Source organism: Odontesthes bonariensis, chromosome 5 (genome assembly GCF_027942865.1).
Source record: "Odontesthes bonariensis isolate fOdoBon6 chromosome 5, fOdoBon6.hap1, whole genome shotgun sequence".
NCBI lineage: Eukaryota > Metazoa > Chordata > Actinopteri > Atheriniformes > Atherinopsidae > Odontesthes > Odontesthes bonariensis.
Window position 1 is genome coordinate 2,053,554 of NC_134510.1, and position 18,559 is coordinate 2,072,112.

Sequence of the window (18,559 nt, forward strand, 5' to 3'; positions counted from 1 at the left end):
GGGCCTCCTCCCTCATGGCACCCAGGAAACACACCACACTGACTCCTTTTTATATGTACTCCTGTTTCCCAGCTTAAACAGTGGCTGAAGACTTTGAAGCGCTGCAGTTTTAAAAAGGCCGTGATGTGGTGTTAGCGGGGTTAGTGAATTACCTCTCCTGTAGTCTGCTATGCAAACAGAAAAGCATCATCACCGCCCGCTTAATGTCGTGCTGGTCTCTGACCAGCCGTGATGTGGACTTCTGCATGCATCCTCCAGTATCAGTACAGGTCGATCCATTCAGAATCTTTCAAGTCACAAGGTGAGGTTGGACTTTTCTTTCCTCAATGAAGTCAAGTGGACGCCTTGACCTTTGGCCCACTTTCCTCTAAATGTTTTCTGATTCATTTTATGCTGAGGCATGGCACGTTTTCCAGCTGTAAGAGCCCACTGGTATCAGGCAGAATCCCCCACATGTGTGCTACAGCAGTCCTTCCCTGATTTCAGACCACATGCTTCAGCGTCCACTCCCCACGGGCATCCCTGAGACATGAGCACCAGTAATCTTTTTGTCAGTTGACCAGTATCAGGACCCCTCACCAAAGGGCCTGTTTTGGAGATGCTTTGGTCTCCAGCTCCATGCATGACAGTTTTTCTCTTGTTAGTTTGTCACGTGTCTCGCAGATTCCTATCTGTGAACTGTACACCTACTGGCCAACAAGTGGTGGACCATGGTGGGGCAACTATTACAAGATAGTCAATATCATTCATATGACATATCATTGGTTATAATAGATGAAACTGCAGAGATCCACACCAGCGGAGTTCCACAGCTGGCATTGCTCCTCACAGACATATTCAGTGTGGGATCTATGGAGAAAAAAGGTGCTGCCATAGTGTGCAGAGTGAGAAAAACAAATATTATTCAAAAATGAGCCACAACTAACTAAACAACAACTGCTAACGTTTAATGGTGCAGAAATAGCTAAGTTCTCCATGTCTTCGGAAAAGGATGAGACAGAAAGTAATCTTTGTCCCTCTGGCTCAGGTCCATGGGTCCGTGGGTGAGCCGTGGTGGCTGTGGGTGGAAGATCCCATCAATGATCACATTTATCACTCAGAGTACTTCCTTCTACAGAAGAAACAGGTAAGAATGCTTTTGATCGGGTCACCATCCAGCATGAGGACCATATCCCTGAAAGTGTGTTCTTCCTTTCTGACCTGCTGTGACTCTGCATCCAGGTTGTGAGCGGGGAGCCACAGCACATAGTATTCACCATTCCCATCTTTGAGCCATTGCCCTCGCAGTACTACATTAAGACGGTGTCCGACCGGTGGCTCGGGGCCGAGTCTGTCTGTATCATCAACTTCCAGAACCTCATTTTACCAGAGAGACACCCCCCACATACAGGTACTGACGCTCAGAACCCTAACCCAAAAGGAACTTAGCCTTTATCTTACTGTGCACTAACCATTTTCTTCAGGATCAGAACCATTATTAATTGAGCTGCTCCTTAATAGAAATAAGTCTTCTCAACCAGATATAGGAGCCTTTCTGACCTGTAGTATTGCTAGAATCAACTCATTGTAACAAATAGATTTATCATGTTTTGCTTTTCAAAAAGAAATGTTCTTGTTAACAAAGGAAGACAAAGAACGTAGGGTTACTTAACGTAATCCCTGGTTCTTTGATAACAGAGTGAGGTGTTTCACTATGGGAATCGCCTTGGCGTGACCAATGACACAACGTCTGTCAGTGACAGACAGGTCGAGCTGTAACCTGCTATCCCTGTCTCTCCTCCTCGACTTGAACCTGAGAGGAGAGAAACAGAGAGACCTCTGGACCTGCCAGAGTCTCTGAACCTTGAAACTCCAGGGATTTGCTTCACCCATGACTCCCCTCTCTTTTCTTTATGGGAGGGGGGAGGGAGAGGTTGGGGCCGTCAGGACACCTGCTTCCTCTTCCCACTCCTGGGGTACAGGGGCGGCCTCTGCCTCTTGCTGCCGCTGCAGCGAAAGAGTGTTTGCCCCATGGCCTTTGGTTCTGCTGAGGCTGCTGCTGAGGCTGCTGGTCAGCCTGCTGAGCAGTCGCCTGCCTCTGTGGTCTGTTTCCCCACTGTCTCCCCCTCACTGCTGCAGCCGCAGCAGCAAAGCCGCTTCTTGGACCCTGAGGCGGACGAAGGGTGGGTTTCTGTGGAAGACAGAGATCGAAGGCTTCACCTTCTTGCTTTCTGAGGTTGCTGGTCTCCCTAATTTTTTCCAGCGCTGGCCCAAACAGACCTTTGGTGGGGTCATATGGCGCGTCCATCACCTCTGCCTGCTGACCATCGCTCAGGCCTGAGAGGTTCAGCCACAAGGCCCTCTCACCTGAGACTGCCAGCCCCATCACTCGACCGCAGCCTTGTACTGCGCCTCGTGATGAGCGTAAGATGAGGTCATTTACGACACAAATCTCGTCCCAGAGACCCGGGTTAGGTGACCCGGAGTCCAGTTGTCGGCCCATCTCCTCCAGGATCTCTGCCTGATATGCGGACAGCAGTGTGGTTGCATTCAGAGAGCACACTGACTGCGCTGCATACTTGTACATCCTCTGGAAGATGGAGGCGGTGAGGCGCTCCGTCTTGCTGGGCAGAGAAGTGGTGGAGGAGGCTGAGAGAGAGCGTCGGTTGGGGTGGAGGTGAGAAGCCACTGAAGGCTCTACTGCTGGGAGTTCGGCCAGCCCCAGTTCCCCCATGCCATGGATCTCTAGCTTAGAGTAGCCCTTGGTTGGAAGCTTGCTCTTGAATGGGCTGGACCAGTACCGGTTCATTTCTTTCATGCAAGCCGGTACTGGTGGCTGGGCTGGTGGGAGCCTTTTACCATCATACAAATCTCTCTCTGTCCCCTCAGCGTCCTGGGCTGCTGGCCATAGCACACCTAATTTTGCTGCAGCCCGTTTGCAGACCTCATACAGATTACTGCCCACTGGTGGAGCAATATCTGATGCGCTGGGGGGTCTGGACTGTTGGGTAGGAAAGGTGGAATCATCCTCCTCTTCCTCCATCTCGTCCATGTCGAGGAGGTCAGAGTTGGCGTCGCCCTCTGCGTCCCCATCACCCGGCTCCCCTTCGAGGATGTCCTCGAATAGGGGAGGCAATTCCGGGGACCCATCTTCCATCATGTCGGCCCAGCACTTAGTTGCTGGCGACTGATGGGTGAAGGTTGCTGTCTGTGGGGTGGCTGCCGACAGGCATGGGTCCTGGTTGTTAGCCACCGCCACTCTCAGCCTTCTTTCCAGGATCTTTTCTGGCATCGACGCACAGTGGGTGTGCGTCGATGGCAGACTGGGGGTCTGCCAGCCATGCTTGGGCGTGTTTAGCGCTCATGCAAGCGATGCACATGGGATGAGGGTCCGGGCCCGAGATGGACGCTCCGCATGACGCGGGGCACGGGCGGGATGCAACCTCTTTCACCTTTGGGTCCGACCCTTTGGCGGGGGTCCGGGCTTTGACAAGGTGTCTGGAAAGGGGGATATAGATAAATAAACAGTCGTACAAAGCTCGCCGTAACGCGTTAGCCGACGGTTATTAGCGTTAGCCCCTGGGGTTTAGCCGAGGCTAACCGCGTACCGTTAAGGTCGACTCGTCGTGACACGTTAGCCGAACTCCCAGTAAACGGTTCAGTCAACAATGACCGCTCTAGCAAGGGAAAACCGGCTGACACACCGTAACGTGTTTGTCCGCGGGTATAATGCTACACGGTAGCCGACTGCACCAGTGTGTTAACACGGTGTAGTCAGGTAGCGACTCGCCTTGATGCGTTAGCCTGATTTATTAAGTAAACACAGTCGTAGGCTACACCGGTAACTTAATACTGGGTCGCTGAATGAGCGGCTCGCCGCGACGCGGACACTGCTCAAAAGGACCGTGAATAGGTACTTACTCGGCCAATCCAAACCAAACCTGGAGCCGCGTTCGGCAACGTGAGTCCTCTACGGAACGTCTGAGAACAGTTAAGCGGATGTCCAGGCTAGCTCGGCTAGATTAGCTGAGGGAGCTTCGTTTCGTTCTTCACGGGAAGAAAGCGAGAATGAGTTTGGTGGGGCAGGTCGGCTGGATAGTGTGAGGGGGCAGGGCCCCACTACAGCTCGACCTGTCTGTCACTGACAGACGTTGTGTCATTGGAGCTTCCACAGTTGGTCACGCCAAGGCGATTCCCATAGTGAAACACCAAACGAAGTTAGAAAAAGAACTGTATGTGAATGAATCAGACAGTTTGATACGTCTCTCACTTGTGAATGAATCAGACAGTTTGAGACGTCTCTCAGCTGTGAATGAATCAGACAGTTTGATATGTCTCTCAGCTGTGAATGAATCAGACAGTTTGAGACGTCTCTCAGCTGTGAATGAATCAGACAGTTTGATACGTCTCTCAGCTGTGAATGAATCAGACAGTTTGATACGTCTCTCACTTGTGAATGAATCAGACAGTTTGATACGTCTCTCACTTGTGAATGAATCAGACAGTTTGATACGTCTCTCAGCTGTGAATGAATCAGACAGTTTGATACGTCTCTCACTTGTGAATGAATCAGACAGTTTGATACGTCTCTCAGCTGTGAATGAATCAGACAGTTTGATACGTCTCTCAGCTGTGAATGAATCAGACAGTTTGAGACGTCTCTCAGCTGTGAATGAATCAGACAGTTTGATACGTCTCTCACTTGTGAATGAATCAGACAGTTTGATACATCTCTCACTTGTGAATGAATCAGACAGTTTGATACATCTCTCACTTGTGAATGAATCAGACAGTTTGAGACGTCTCTCAGCTGTGAATGAATCAGACAGTTTGATACGTCTCTCACTTGTGAATGAATCAGACAGTTTGATACATCTCTCACTTGTGAATGAATCAGACAGTTTGATACGTCTCTCACTTGTGAATGAATCAGACAGTTTGATATGTCTCTCACTTGTGAATGAATCAGACAGTTTGATACGTCTCTCAGCTGTGAATGAATCAGACAGTTTGATACGTCTCTCAGTTGTGAATGAATCAGACAGTTTGATATGTCTCTCAGCTGTGAATGAATCAGACAGTTTGAGACGTCTCTCAGCTGTGAATGAATCAGACAGTTTGATACGTCTCTCACTTGTGAATGAATCAGACAGTTTGATACATCTCTCACTTGTGAATGAATCAGACAGTTTGATACATCTCTCACTTGTGAATGAATCAGACAGTTTGATACATCTCTCACTTGTGAATGAATCAGACAGTTTGAGACGTCTCTCAGCTGTGAATGAATCAGACAGTTTGATACGTCTCTCACTTGTGAATGAATCAGACAGTTTGATACATCTCTCACTTGTGAATGAATCAGACAGTTTGATACGTCTCTCACTTGTGAATGAATCAGACAGTTTGATATGTCTCTCACTTGTGAATGAATCAGACAGTTTGATACGTCTCTCAGCTGTGAATGAATCAGACAGTTTGATACGTCTCTCAGTTGTGAATGAATCAGACAGTTTGATATGTCTCTCAGCTGTGAATGAATCAGACAGTTTGAGACGTCTCTCACTTGTGAATGAATCAGACAGTTTGAGACGTCTCTCAGCTGTGAATGAATCAGACAGTTTGAGACGTCTCTCAGCTGTGAATGAATCAGACAGTTTGATACGTCTCTCACTTGTGAATGAATCAGACAGTTTGATACGTCTCTCAGCTGTGAATGAATCAGGCACTTTGATACGTCTCTCAGCTGTGAATGAATCAGACAGTTTGATATGTCTCTCAGCTGTGAATGAATCAGACAGTTTGACACGTCTCTCAGCTGTGAATGAATCAGACAGTTTGATACGTCTCTCAGCTGTGAATGAATCAGACACTTTGATACGTCTCTCAGCTGTGAATGAATCAGACAGTTTGATACGTCTCTCAGTTGTGAATGAATCAGACAGTTTGATATGTCTCTCAGTTGTGAATGAATCAGACAGTTTGATATGTCTCTCAGCTGTGAATGAATCAGACAGTTTGATACGTCTCTCACTTGTGAATGAATCAGACAGTTTGATACGTCTCTCAGTTGTGAATGAATCAGACAGTTTGATACGTCTCTCAGCTGTGAATGAATCAGACAGTTTGATACGTCTCTCAGTTGTGAATGAATCAGACAGTTTGATACGTCTCTCACTTGTGAATGAATCAGACAGTTTGATACGTCTCTCAGCTGTGAATGAATCAGACAGTTTGATACGTCTCTCAGTTGTGAATGAATCAGACAGTTTGAGACGTCTCTCAGCTGTGAATGAATCAGACAGTTTGATACGTCTCTCACTTGTGAATGAATCAGACAGTTTGAGACGTCTCTCAGCTGTGAATGAATCAGACAGTTTGATATGTCTCTCAGCTGTGAATGAATCAGACAGTTTGAGACGTCTCTCAGCTGTGAATGAATCAGACAGTTTGATACGTCTCTCACTTGTGAATGAATCAGACAGTTTGATACGTCTCTCAGCTGTGAATGAATCAGACACTTTGATACGTCTCTCAGCTGTGAATGAATCAGACAGTTTGATATGTCTCTCAGCTGTGAATGAATCAGACAGTTTGACACGTCTCTCAGCTGTGAATGAATCAGACAGTTTGATACGTCTCTCAGCTGTGAATGAATCAGACAGTTTGATACGTCTCTCAGTTGTGAATGAATCAGACAGTTTGATACGTCTCTCAGTTGTGAATGAATCAGACAGTTTGATACGTCTCTCAGCTGTGAATGAATCAGACAGTTTGATACGTCTCTCACTTGTGAATGAATCAGACAGTTTGATACGTCTCTCACTTGTGAATGAATCGGACAGTTTGAGACGTCTCTCAGCTGTGAATGAATCAGACAGTTTTATATGTCTCTCAGTTGTGAATGAATCAGACAGTTTGATTTGTCTCTCAGCTGTGAATGAATCAGACAGTTTGAGACGTCTCTCAGTTGTGAATGAATCAGACAGTTTTATACGTCTCTCACCTGTGAATGAATCAGACAGTTTGAGACGTCTCTCAGCTGTGAATGAATCAGACAGTTTGATATGTCTCTCAGCTGTGAATGAATCAGACAGTTTGATACGTCTCTCAGCTGTGAATGAATCAGACAGTTTGATACGTCTCTCACTTGTGAATGAATCAGACAGTTTGATACGTCTCTCACTTGTGAATGAATCAGACAGTTTGATATGTCTCTCAGCTGTGAATGAATCAGACAGTTTGATACTTCTCTCAGCTGTGAATGAATCAGACAGTTTGATACGTCTCTCACTTGTGAATGAATCAGACAGTTTGATATGTCTCTCAGCTGTGAATGAATCAGACAGTTTGATACTTCTCTCAGCTGTGAATGAATCAGACAGTTTGAAAAGTCTCTCAGCTGTGAATGAATCAGACAGTTTGATACGTCTCTCAGTTGTGAATGAATCAGACAGTTTGATACGTCTCTCACCTGTGAATGAATCAGACAGTTTGATACGTCTCTCAGTTGTGAATGAATCAGACGGTTTGATACGTCTCTCACCTGTGAATGAATCAGACAGTTTGATACGTCTCTCAGCTGTGAATGAATCAGACACTTTGATACGTCTCTCAGTTGTGAATGAATCAGACAGTTTGATACGTCTCTCACCTGTGAATGAATCAGATAGTTTGATATGTCTCTCAGCTGTGAATGAATCAGACAGTTTGATACGTCTCTCAGTTGTGAATGAATCAGACAGTTTGATACGTCTCTCAGCTGTGAATGAATCAGACAGTTTGATACGTCTCTCAGTTGTGAATGAATCAGACAGTTTGAGACGTCTCTCAGCTGTGAATGAATCAGACAGTTTGAGACGTCTCTCAGCTGTGAATGAATCAGACAGTTTGATACGTCTCTCAGTTGTGAATGAATCAGACAGTTTGAGACGTCTCTCAGCTGTGAATGAATCAGACAGTTTGAGACGTCTCTCACTTGTGAATGAATCAGACAGTTTGAGACGTCTCTCAGCTGTGAATGAATCAGACAGTTTGAGACGTCTCTCAGCTGTGAATGAATCAGAGTAGTGTAGCTCTCTTGTTGCACATAGTGAAGCTGCTGACCACGGCCATATGGTTTTAATGATTGAACCCTCTCTGCAGACTGATTACGGAGGCATCTCCACAATAATAGAAACTAAAACTGACCAAAGCCCAAGGATGCTTTACCTAAAAGATTTTAAAACCACAGAACAAACCTTTGTTGTCCTCCCATATTCCACCAGATGTAAAAAAGGAGGCAAAATATTCATTCCAACCAGAATTGTCCCTGGTGAGGCCAAACACAGCCTTAGCAGCTACCAGGGAATTGCTCCAGCTCAGAGGAGATGGTATACTAGGACACTGTTTTACCGAAATCTAGTTTGAACTTTTAGTTCAATCCTTCTCCTTCTCAGTTTGTTCTTGATGAAAGCTCATGTGCTACTTCCATTTCAACTCTGGAATAAGTCATTTTGAATAATTTGTTTTTAGTTGCAGGACTCCGTGCGCTCCAAAGTGTTTGCACAGGACTTTTATGCTACTAAACTGGGTGCCCATGACTTCTCTTAAAGCTTTGAACCTCAATCTTGAGCGGCTTTCCACTTTATGTTTATGCATTTAGCAGACCCTTTTATCCAAAGCGCCTTCCACTCCTATCCCTGGTGGGTAGGTAGCGTAAGGGGGTCTTGCCTAAGGGTCGCTGGGCTCAGGATTGGATTCAGTCAGATGTTGTTTTCTAGGATAAATTCAGCTTCATTTTTGCATTCCTCTTTCCCTCTCAGAGCTGCTGGACCTGCAGCCGTTGCCAGTGACGGCTCTGGGGAACCGGGAGTATGAGAGCCTGTACAAGTTCACCCACTTCAACCCCATCCAGACTCAGATCTTCCACACACTGTACCACACCGACACCAACGTCCTGCTGGGGGCACCAACTGGCTCTGGCAAAACCATTGCAGCGGAAATGGCCATGTTCCGGGTCTTCAACAAGTATCCATCTGCTAAGGTGAGACTGGCCCCCTCTTTGTTGCTGTGAAACATGAGGAGATTCTCTCCAAATGATATACATCTATGAGGGAAACAGAACTGCCACATGCTTTTATCTTCTCTAAATTCTGACTGAAAATTCTCAAACGGGTCCCGTCTGTGCTGATGCTCACATTTGGAGCTGCTTCTTTGAGGATATGAGAGAAAAAAGAGGAGTTTGTTATGATATGGCTCTAAAATGAGCTAAAACAGCCAAAAATGTTAGCTCTTTATTAAGAATAAAGTACATCACCTGTCTGAGAGAGGTTGGTCAGATCTGTTCCCTGAGAAAAGAAAAGCTGTTGCTTTAGATGAAGCTTAATGGCAGGTTCTACTCTAAAGCTGACGTGTGCCATTTATCAGTGACAGTGGAGGTTGTTGTGATATACTCCAGATACAATTTACTTTCAGCATGGGCTAGCATGGCATTGTCTCTTTTATCCATCTATCTATTCAATTTCCATAGCCGCTTTAATCCACGTTAGGGTAGTGGAGGGGCTGGAGTAGGGATGGGAATTGATAAGATTTTTACGATTCCAATTCCATTTTCGATTCTGCTTAACGATTCGGTTCTTTGTCGGTTCCCTTATCGATTCTCATTTGGAGAAAAAGGACAACAAACCGGTCGATTAGCATCAACTTTGTTTAGTTTAGAAGTAACACGAGTCGTGACCTTCCAAACCCAACAACGGTGAGGTCCACATTGGTCTATCCTGGCCTGGGTAATTTAACTCTTCCTGCTCTGGTGAAAGGAGAAGCTGGAGGTAGAGGTGAACTGGGGGTAGTACCACCAGCCTCTGGCTCTGAGCCAGTCAGGCTCTGTCTCTCATTAGAAAGCTTAGATTAGAAAGCTTTATTGTCATTGTGCAACAGACAAACTGTACACAACGAAATTTCAGGGGGGCTCCACGAGATGCTGGTCCTAATATAAAAAGAAATAAAAGAAAATTAAAAAAATAAAAATACCACAATATAGATACAAGTGCAAAAATACAAAATGAAATACAGATGGAAAAATACTATCTTACATTATTGCACAAAAGATTATTGCACAGGGGGTTCTGTGAGGGTGGGGTTATTGCACATGAGGTTTTGCATGTTGGGGCTGCTGGTGCATGTGTGCATTCAGGACGGTGATGGCTTTTGGAAAGAAACTGTTCTTGAGTCTGTTTGTCTTGGCTCTGGCACACCTGTAGCGTCTGCCAGAGGGAAGCAGGTCAAACAGGTGGTGGGCGGGATGGGTGATGTCTTTGATAATGTTTTGCGCTCTGCTGAGGCAGCGAGATGTGTATATGTCATTGATGGAAGGAAGGGGGCAGCCCACGATCCTCTGCGCTGTCTTTATCACTCTCTGGAGCTTCAACCGGTCTGCCCCGGTGCAAAGGGAGAACCACACCGAGGTGCAGTAGGTCAGGATGCTCTCGATAGAGGAACGGTAGAAGGTTAGCAGCAGCTTCTGGTTGATGTTGTTCTTCCTGAGCACTCTCAGAAAGTGCAGACGCTGTTGAGCCTTCTTGACGACAGCCTTGGTGTTGGTGGACCAGGACAGGTCAGCAGAGATGGTGGTGCCCAGAAAGGTGAAGGTGCGCACTCTCTCCACTGCGTTGCCCTTGATGGTGAGGGGAGGCGGATCTGCTCTGTGCTTCCTGAAGTCCAGGATGATCTCCTTATTCTTTGTGGTGTTCAGAGCCAGGTTGTTTGCTGCACACCAGCTAGACAGCTGCACAATCTCCTCTCTGTAGGCTGACTCATCTCCTCCTGAGATCAGCCTCACTACAGTCGTGTCATCAGCAAACTTCACGATTGTGTTGCTGCTGTGGGCCGGTCTGCAGTCAGAGGTGTAGAGGTTGTAGAGGAGGGGGCTCAGCACACACCCCTGTGGGGAGCCCGTACTGAGTGTTCGGGTGGAGGAGAGGAAGGGACCAAGTTGAACTGTTTGGGCCCGGTTCGTGAGGAAGGCCTTTATTCAGCTGCGAGTGAGTGGGGGAAGTCCGAGGTCAGACAGCTTGCTATCCAGGATGTCAGTGAGGATGTTATTAAAAGCTGGGCTGAAGTCTATGAAGAGCATCCTGACGTAGCTCTCTCTGTGTTCCAGGTGCTTCGGCGCGGTGTGAAGAGCGATAGCTATGGCATCCTCAGTGGATCGGTTTGCCCTGTAGGCAAACTGGTAGGGGTCAAAGGAGGGGGGGAGGTAGGCTTGAATGTGTGTGAGGACCAGCCGTTCCAGGCACTTAGTGATGATGGGTGTCAGTGCTATGGGGCGGTAATCATTAAGGCTGGTCGTTGGTGTTTTCTTGGGGACGGGGATGATGATGGTAGACTTCAGGCAGGCTGGGATGGAGCCCTGTGCAAGGGAGAGATTGAAGGTAGTGGTGAAGACCTGTGTGAGCTTATCCGCACAGTAGGGGTGCGCGATCTGACGATATAAAATCGTGACTGGCGAGGAAGAGTGGAGAATCGCAGGCGATCTACCAAATTAGAGAAACCGTATAGATCGCCTTTGCCAATCAGCGCAATGATTTATTTTTTTTTTTTTTTCTTTTTTTTTTTTTAATGCTGGTGTATGGTGTGTGTCCCCGTTAAAAGACACGGATACAGATGTCCAGTTTGTGGTGGATTTATTTGGCTGTGGTTCTTCTGGCATTTACACACAATAAACCCAGGGTGTACAGGCTAATGTTAGGTGAAAACAGCAAAGTGAAAATTACAAGCTGCTCACTGCTGCATCGGGAGGAGAAACGAAACTTTACAGCGACATCGTCTCACGCACAGGTGCGGTACATTCAGGAACATCGGAACGTCTATGGTGCGTTCACGAACGTTGGACGTATGAAAACTCACCGTAAAACACAATATAAACTAGAAATGCACTCAGAGAGTGCAGACCTCCGCCAGGTCGCGCCACCTTGTGGCAGGTCGCAAGATTGCAGCACGAACAGACGAACAACCAACAGACTCAGGCGATCACATAACCTCCTTGGCGGAGGTAATTAATGTATTTAACTGAAAATAACCAAACAACATGGGCTTTCTAACAGGGGGAGTCAAGTCGTCATCAGTGGTTCGTTTTTCTATTTCCGGTTGCTTCACTCTCACTGTGTCAGATGTCATTAATTAGATCATTATTTTTCATCTTGAATTGGCTTACAGTTGAATTACAATGTGTTGATTGCCAAATTCTTTCTTTTACTCCTTAGCTCTTCTGTGGTTCAGCATGTCGACTTAACTCTACTGTAATTGGTCTTTCTTTTTTTTTTTTGGATGGAAGATCGTGATAAAAAATCGAAATCGTGATTTTATGCAAAAAAATCGTGATACAGTATTTTTCCATATCGCCCACCCCTACCGCACAGGCTCTAAGTACTTTCCCAGGAACCCCATCAGGACCGGTGGCTTTCCTGGGATTGATTTCATGATTTCATCTAAATGTAATGCCTGAGAAGGCATTCATTTAAACTTAACCGTTACTAACAGCAGGTTTTACAATGAGGCAAATGGTGCTAACATGATAGGCAGTGTTTGTTAGTTAGTTAGTTAGTTAGTTAGTTACCTGCAGTGTTAGCCGAGGACATGCTAACGTTGCTAACGTTGCTGGGTTCAGATTCACCGACGTTAGTCCGGAGCAGATCGAAAACGCGACATTCATTCATAGTTATTGCATGTTGGTAGTATTTCCTCCCTTTGGTGAAATATTCACTTTGCAAGTTGCCCTGTTGTCGTCTTTTTTAGGGATGTGTAATCAAACTTTCGAACGTTTGTACCGCTTGGGCGCCATGTTTACTGTTGGCTGCTGGCTGCAATGGACTCGCCACGCAATGTTGCGTGGTGACGTCATTCACGCCCGCTGGAATCGATAAGGGAATCGTTTGCAAAATCGCCAAACGATTCCAAGGAATTGAAACACTGGGAACACTGGGTTTTAGATTCCCATCCCTAGGCTGGAGCCCATCCCAGCTGTCATCAGGCACTACGGTTCATTTCAGATAATCAGTCCCACTCGTTTGCATGCTTTTGGACAGTGAGAGGAAGCCGGAGCACCAGGAGAGAAGTTGTGCTTTCACGGGTCGAACGTGCAAACTGCACACAGAAGGGCTCCAGCAGGGATTGGAACCAGGAACCCTCTTATTTTCTTTTCTAAGTAGCTTTCTTTTGGTTTCTGTGTGCTTAGGTGGTGTACATTGCCCCTCTGAAAGCCCTGGTGAGAGAGAGGATTGAGGACTGGAAGGTCAGAATTGAGGAGAAACTGGGAAAAAAGTAAGAGAAAACTTGTCCCACTCCCAAACAAAAAGCCCCACACCACACAGGGGCAGAGCCCTGCCACCACACAGGGGCAGAGCCCTGCCCCCACACCACCACACAGGGGCAGAGCACTGCCACCACCACACACAGGGGCAGAGCACTGCCACCACACCACCACACAGGGGCAGAGCACTGCCACCACCACACACAGGGGCAGAGCACTGCCACCACACACAGGGGCAGAGCCCTGCCACCACACCACCACACAGGGGCAGAGCACTGCCACCACACCACCACACAGGGGCAGAGCACTGCCACCACACCACACACAGGGGCAGAGCACTGCCACCACACCACACACAGGGGCAGAGCACTGCCACCACACCACCACACAGGGGCAGAGCACTGCCACCACACCACCACAGGGGCAGAGCACTGCCACCACCACACCACACAGGGGCAGAGCACTGCCACCACACCACCACACAGGGGCAGAGCACTGCCACCACACAGGGGCAGAGCCCTGCCACCACACAGGGGCAGAGCCCTGCCCCCACACACAGGGGCAGAGCCCTGCCCCCACACAGGGGCAGAGCCCTGCCACCACACCACACAGGGGCAGAGCACTGCCACCACACAGGGGCAGAGCACTGCCACCACACAGGGGCAGAGCACTGCCACCACACACAGGGGCAGAGCCCTGCCACCACACCACACAGGGGCAGAGCCCTGCCACACCACACAGGGGCAGAGCCCTGCCACCACACAGGGGCAGAGCACTGCCACCACACACAGGGGCAGAGCACTGCCACCACACCACACAGGGGCAGAGCACTGCCACCACACAGGGGCAGAGCCCTGCCACCACACAGGGGCAGAGCACTGCCACCACACCACACAGGGGCAGAGCCCTGCCACCACACCACACAGGGGCAGAGCCCTGCCCCCACACCACACAGGGGCAGAGCACTGCCACCACACACAGGGGCAGAGCCCTGCCACCACACAGGGGCAGAGCACTGCCACCACACCACACAGGGGCAGAGCCCTGCCACCACACCACACAGGGGCAGAGCCCTGCCCCCACACCACACAGGGGCAGAGCACTGCCACCACACCACACAGGGGCAGAGCACTGCCACCACACACAGGGGCAGAGCCCTGCCACCACACCACACAGGGGCAGAGCCCTGCCACCACACCACACAGGGGCAGAGCACTGCCACCACACACAGGGGCAGAGCACTGCCACCACACAGGGGCAGAGCCCTGCCACCACACCACACAGGGGCAGAGCACTGCCACCACACACAGGGGCAGAGCACTGCCACCACACAGGGGCAGAGCCCTGCCACCACACCACACAGGGGCAGAGCACTGCCACCACACACAGGGGCAGAGCACTGCCACCACACACAGGGGCAGAGCCCTGCCACCACACAGGGGCAGAGCCCTGCCACCACACAGGGGCAGAGCACTGCCACCACACCACACAGGGGCAGAGCCCTGCCACCACACAGGGGCAGAGCCCTGCCACCACACCACACAGGGGCAGAGCCCTGCCCCCACACCACACAGGGGCAGAGCACTGCCACCACACACAGGGGCAGAGCCCTGCCACCACACAGGGGCAGAGCACTGCCACCACACCACACAGGGGCAGAGCCCTGCCCCCACACCACACAGGGGCAGAGCACTGCCACCACACCACACAGGGGCAGAGCACTGCCACCACACACAGGGGCAGAGCCCTGCCACCACACCACACAGGGGCAGAGCACTGCCACCACACAGGGGCAGAGCACTGCCACCACACACAGGGGCAGAGCCCTGCCACCACACAGGGGCAGAGCCCTGCCACCACACCACACAGGGGCAGAGCCCTGACCCCACACCACACAGGGGCAGAGCACTGCCACCACACCACACAGGGGCAGAGCACTGCCACCACACACAGGGGCAGAGCCCTGCCACCACACCACACAGGGGCAGAGCCCTGCCACCACACCACACAGGGGCAGAGCACTGCCACCACACAGGGGCAGAGCACTGCCACCACACACAGGGGCAGAGCACTGCCACCACACACAGGGGCAGAGCCCTGCCACCACACAGGGGCAGAGCCCTGCCACCACACCACACAGGGGCAGAGCCCTGCCACCACACAGGGGCAGAGCACTGCCACCACACCACACAGGGGCAGAGCCCTGCCACCACACCACACAGGGGCAGAGCACTGCCACCACACCACACAGGGGCAGAGCACTGCCACCACACACAGGGGCAGAGCCCTGCCACCACACAGGGGCAGAGCCCTGCCACCACACCACACAGGGGCAGAGCCCTGACCCCACACCACACAGGGGCAGAGCACTGCCACCACACCACACAGGGGCAGAGCCCTGCCACCACACCACACAGGGGCAGAGCACTGCCACCACACAGGGGCAGAGCACTGCCACCACACACAGGGGCAGAGCACTGCCACCACACACAGGGGCAGAGCCCTGCCACCACACAGGGGCAGAGCCCTTCCCCCACACAGGGGCAGAGCACTGCCACCACACCACACAGGGGCAGAGCACTGCCACCACACCACACAGGGGCAGAGCCCTGCCACCACACCACACAGGGGCAGAGCCCTGCCACCACACAGGGGCAGAGCACTGCCACCACACCACACAGGGGCAGAGCACTGCCACCACACCACACAGGGGCAGAGCCCTGCCACCACACAGGGGCAGAGCCCTGCCACCACACCACACAGGGGCAGAGCCCTGCCACCACACAGGGGCAGAGCACTGCCACCACACCACACAGGGGCAGAGCCCTGCCACCACACCACACAGGGGCAGAGCACTGCCACCACACCACACAGGGGCAGAGCACTGCCACCACACACAGGGGCAGAGCCCTGCCACCACAAAGGGGCAGAGCACTGCCCCCGGCTGTCAGTGGCACTGGTTTCTGTAGAGTTCACAGGTTATTACAGAGCCCTGTTTGAATGGATGTGTTATTTACTGAGGGTATTATTAAAAAAGTGCTTCCATTTTGTTGCGTGTGAAGAGTGGTGGAGCTGACGGGGGATGTGACTCCGGACATGAGATCGATAGCGCAGGCCGACCTGATCGTCACTACACCAGAGAAGTGGGATGGAGTGAGCAGAAGCTGGCAGAACCGCAGCTACGTTCAGAAAGTAGCTATCCTCATCATCGATGAGATCCACCTGCTGGGTAAGTGCCCTGTTGGACCATTCAGGGCTGACTGAACATTACTACAAAGGTTTTCAATTTACATCTGAACTAATGCATTTCTGTCACATTTCTGTTCCAAATGCCTCATTTACTAAATATCATGAAGATAGCCAAACCTGAACGTTCCATTCCAGAGAAGCCTCAGCAGGCCCCAGCTGTTAGTGTGCCGTACTGATTGGACTGTACCACTGTGTGTGTTTCCAGGTGAGGACAGAGGTCCAGTGTTGGAGGTAATAGTGTCCAGGACCAATTTCATCTCTTCTCACACTTCTAAGAGTGTTCGAGTTGTGGGCCTTTCCACGGCTCTGGCCAACGCTCGAGATCTAGCTGACTGGCTGGGCATCGGACAGGTGGGCTCCAGCACTGCACTGCATCAGCATCTTCTTCTGCACACTGGAGCAGGCCTCACCTTCCAACTGCTCTGTCTGAATGCGGCTACTGACTACTGTAGGCCTCTCTGCCATGAAATGCAGACTCTGTATTTGCAGTTATCAGACAGTAATTGTCGATATTTCTGCAGGGATGCATTCAGTTGCTGGTCAAGCACTCCAAAGTAATGCAGGTGGTCCAAAACTCTGGAAGATGCTTCTAACTTTGTCACTTCTTCTAAAGCGTTGCATGTAAACGTTTTACTCTCTCTGGGGCAGCTAGTTCCAAGTGTTATTCTGCTTCTTTCATCCTTCTCTCTCTTTCTTTCTCGGTAATGTTACTCTTCTGGAAACAGTCCCAGCTGCTGAATCACAACAACGGAAGTTGCAGCGGTGTTTTCAGCTTTAAATATTTCTGGCTGATGATGGTACATGGTGTGATATATGTATCAAAATCATGTTGGTTGAAACCTTTACAGTATGTAACACTAACAATAGCTAACGCAGCCAAAAGTCATTGATGTAGTTATTCCATAAATTCATCCATGTTTGAATGATTGCCTGACATTGCTGAATATTTCTCTGTTCAGACGAGGAATATCAGAGAGAGAACCATCCTGTTCTTTAAAATGATCATATAGTGCAATGACTTGTGGAGGGTGAGTTCTGGAGGTGTTGCTCAAGTTATGAGACATTTATTGTACAGATTGTGTCAAACATGGCTGATGACAGAATTCTAGAAGACAACTACCAGGACAGACTGTCTCCTCTCCTCCTTTGTTTTGTGTGCCAGGTGGAGGTGCTGCTGCACCTGCGTGCAAAATAAGACAGTTGAGCATGTAAATCTGTTCTGGCCCTTTCAGACCTGATGAGACATACACTATATTGCCAAAAGTATTCGCTCATCTGCCTTTAGATGCATGAATTTAAGTAACATCCTATCCTTAATCCAGAGGGTTTAATATGACGTCGGCCCACCCTAGAACAGCTCTAATTCATCCAAAGGTGTTCTATCGGGTTGAGGTCAGGACTCTGTGCAGGCCGGTCAGGTTCTTCCACACCAAACTGGCTCCTCCATGTCTTTATGGAGCTTGCTTTGTGCACTGGTGCGCAGTCATGTTGGAACAGGAAGGGGCCGTCCCCAAACTGTTTCCACAGAGCTGGGAGCATGAAATGGTCCAAAATCTCTTGGTGTGCTGAAGCATTCAGAGTTCCTTTCACTGGAACTAAGGGGCCAAGCCCAGCTCCTGGAGAATAACCCCCCACCATAATCCCCCCCCTCCACCAAACTTTACACTTGGCACAATGCAATCAGACACGTACCGTTCCCCTGGCAACCGCCAAACCCAGACTCCTCCATCAGATGGCAGATGGAGAAGCCTGATTGGTCCCTCCAGAGAAGGCGTCTCCACTGCTCTAGAGTCCAGTGGCGGTGTGCTTTACACCGCTGCATCCGACGCTTTGCATTGCACTTGGTGATGTATGGCTTGGATGCAGTTGCCATGGAAACCCATTCCATGAAGCTCTCTACGCACTGTTCCTGAGCTAATCTGAAGGCCACATGAAGGTTGGAGGTCTGCAGCGACTGACTCTGCAGAAAGTTGGCGACCTCTGAGCACTATGAGCCTCAGCATCCTCTGACCCGCTCTGTCATTTTACCTGGCCCACCACTTC

General features: G+C 49.9%; 1 protein-coding gene across 2 annotated transcripts in view; it reads left to right on the forward strand.

Annotated features, from left to right (window-relative positions):
• ascc3 (activating signal cointegrator 1 complex subunit 3) overlaps nucleotides 1-18,559 on the forward strand; it is a 210,634-nt gene that overhangs the window by 150,930 nt on the left and 41,145 nt on the right. For both annotated transcript variants that reach the window (XM_075464657.1, XM_075464658.1), the window contains 6 exons: nucleotides 1,028-1,126; nucleotides 1,222-1,390; nucleotides 8,784-9,004; nucleotides 13,193-13,278; nucleotides 16,330-16,496; nucleotides 16,722-16,867. In XM_075464657.1, the coding sequence (XP_075320772.1) occupies nucleotides 1,028-1,126; nucleotides 1,222-1,390; nucleotides 8,784-9,004; nucleotides 13,193-13,278; nucleotides 16,330-16,496; nucleotides 16,722-16,867 (888 nt within the window). The remainder of the gene's footprint in view (nucleotides 1-1,027; nucleotides 1,127-1,221; nucleotides 1,391-8,783; nucleotides 9,005-13,192; nucleotides 13,279-16,329; nucleotides 16,497-16,721; nucleotides 16,868-18,559) is intronic.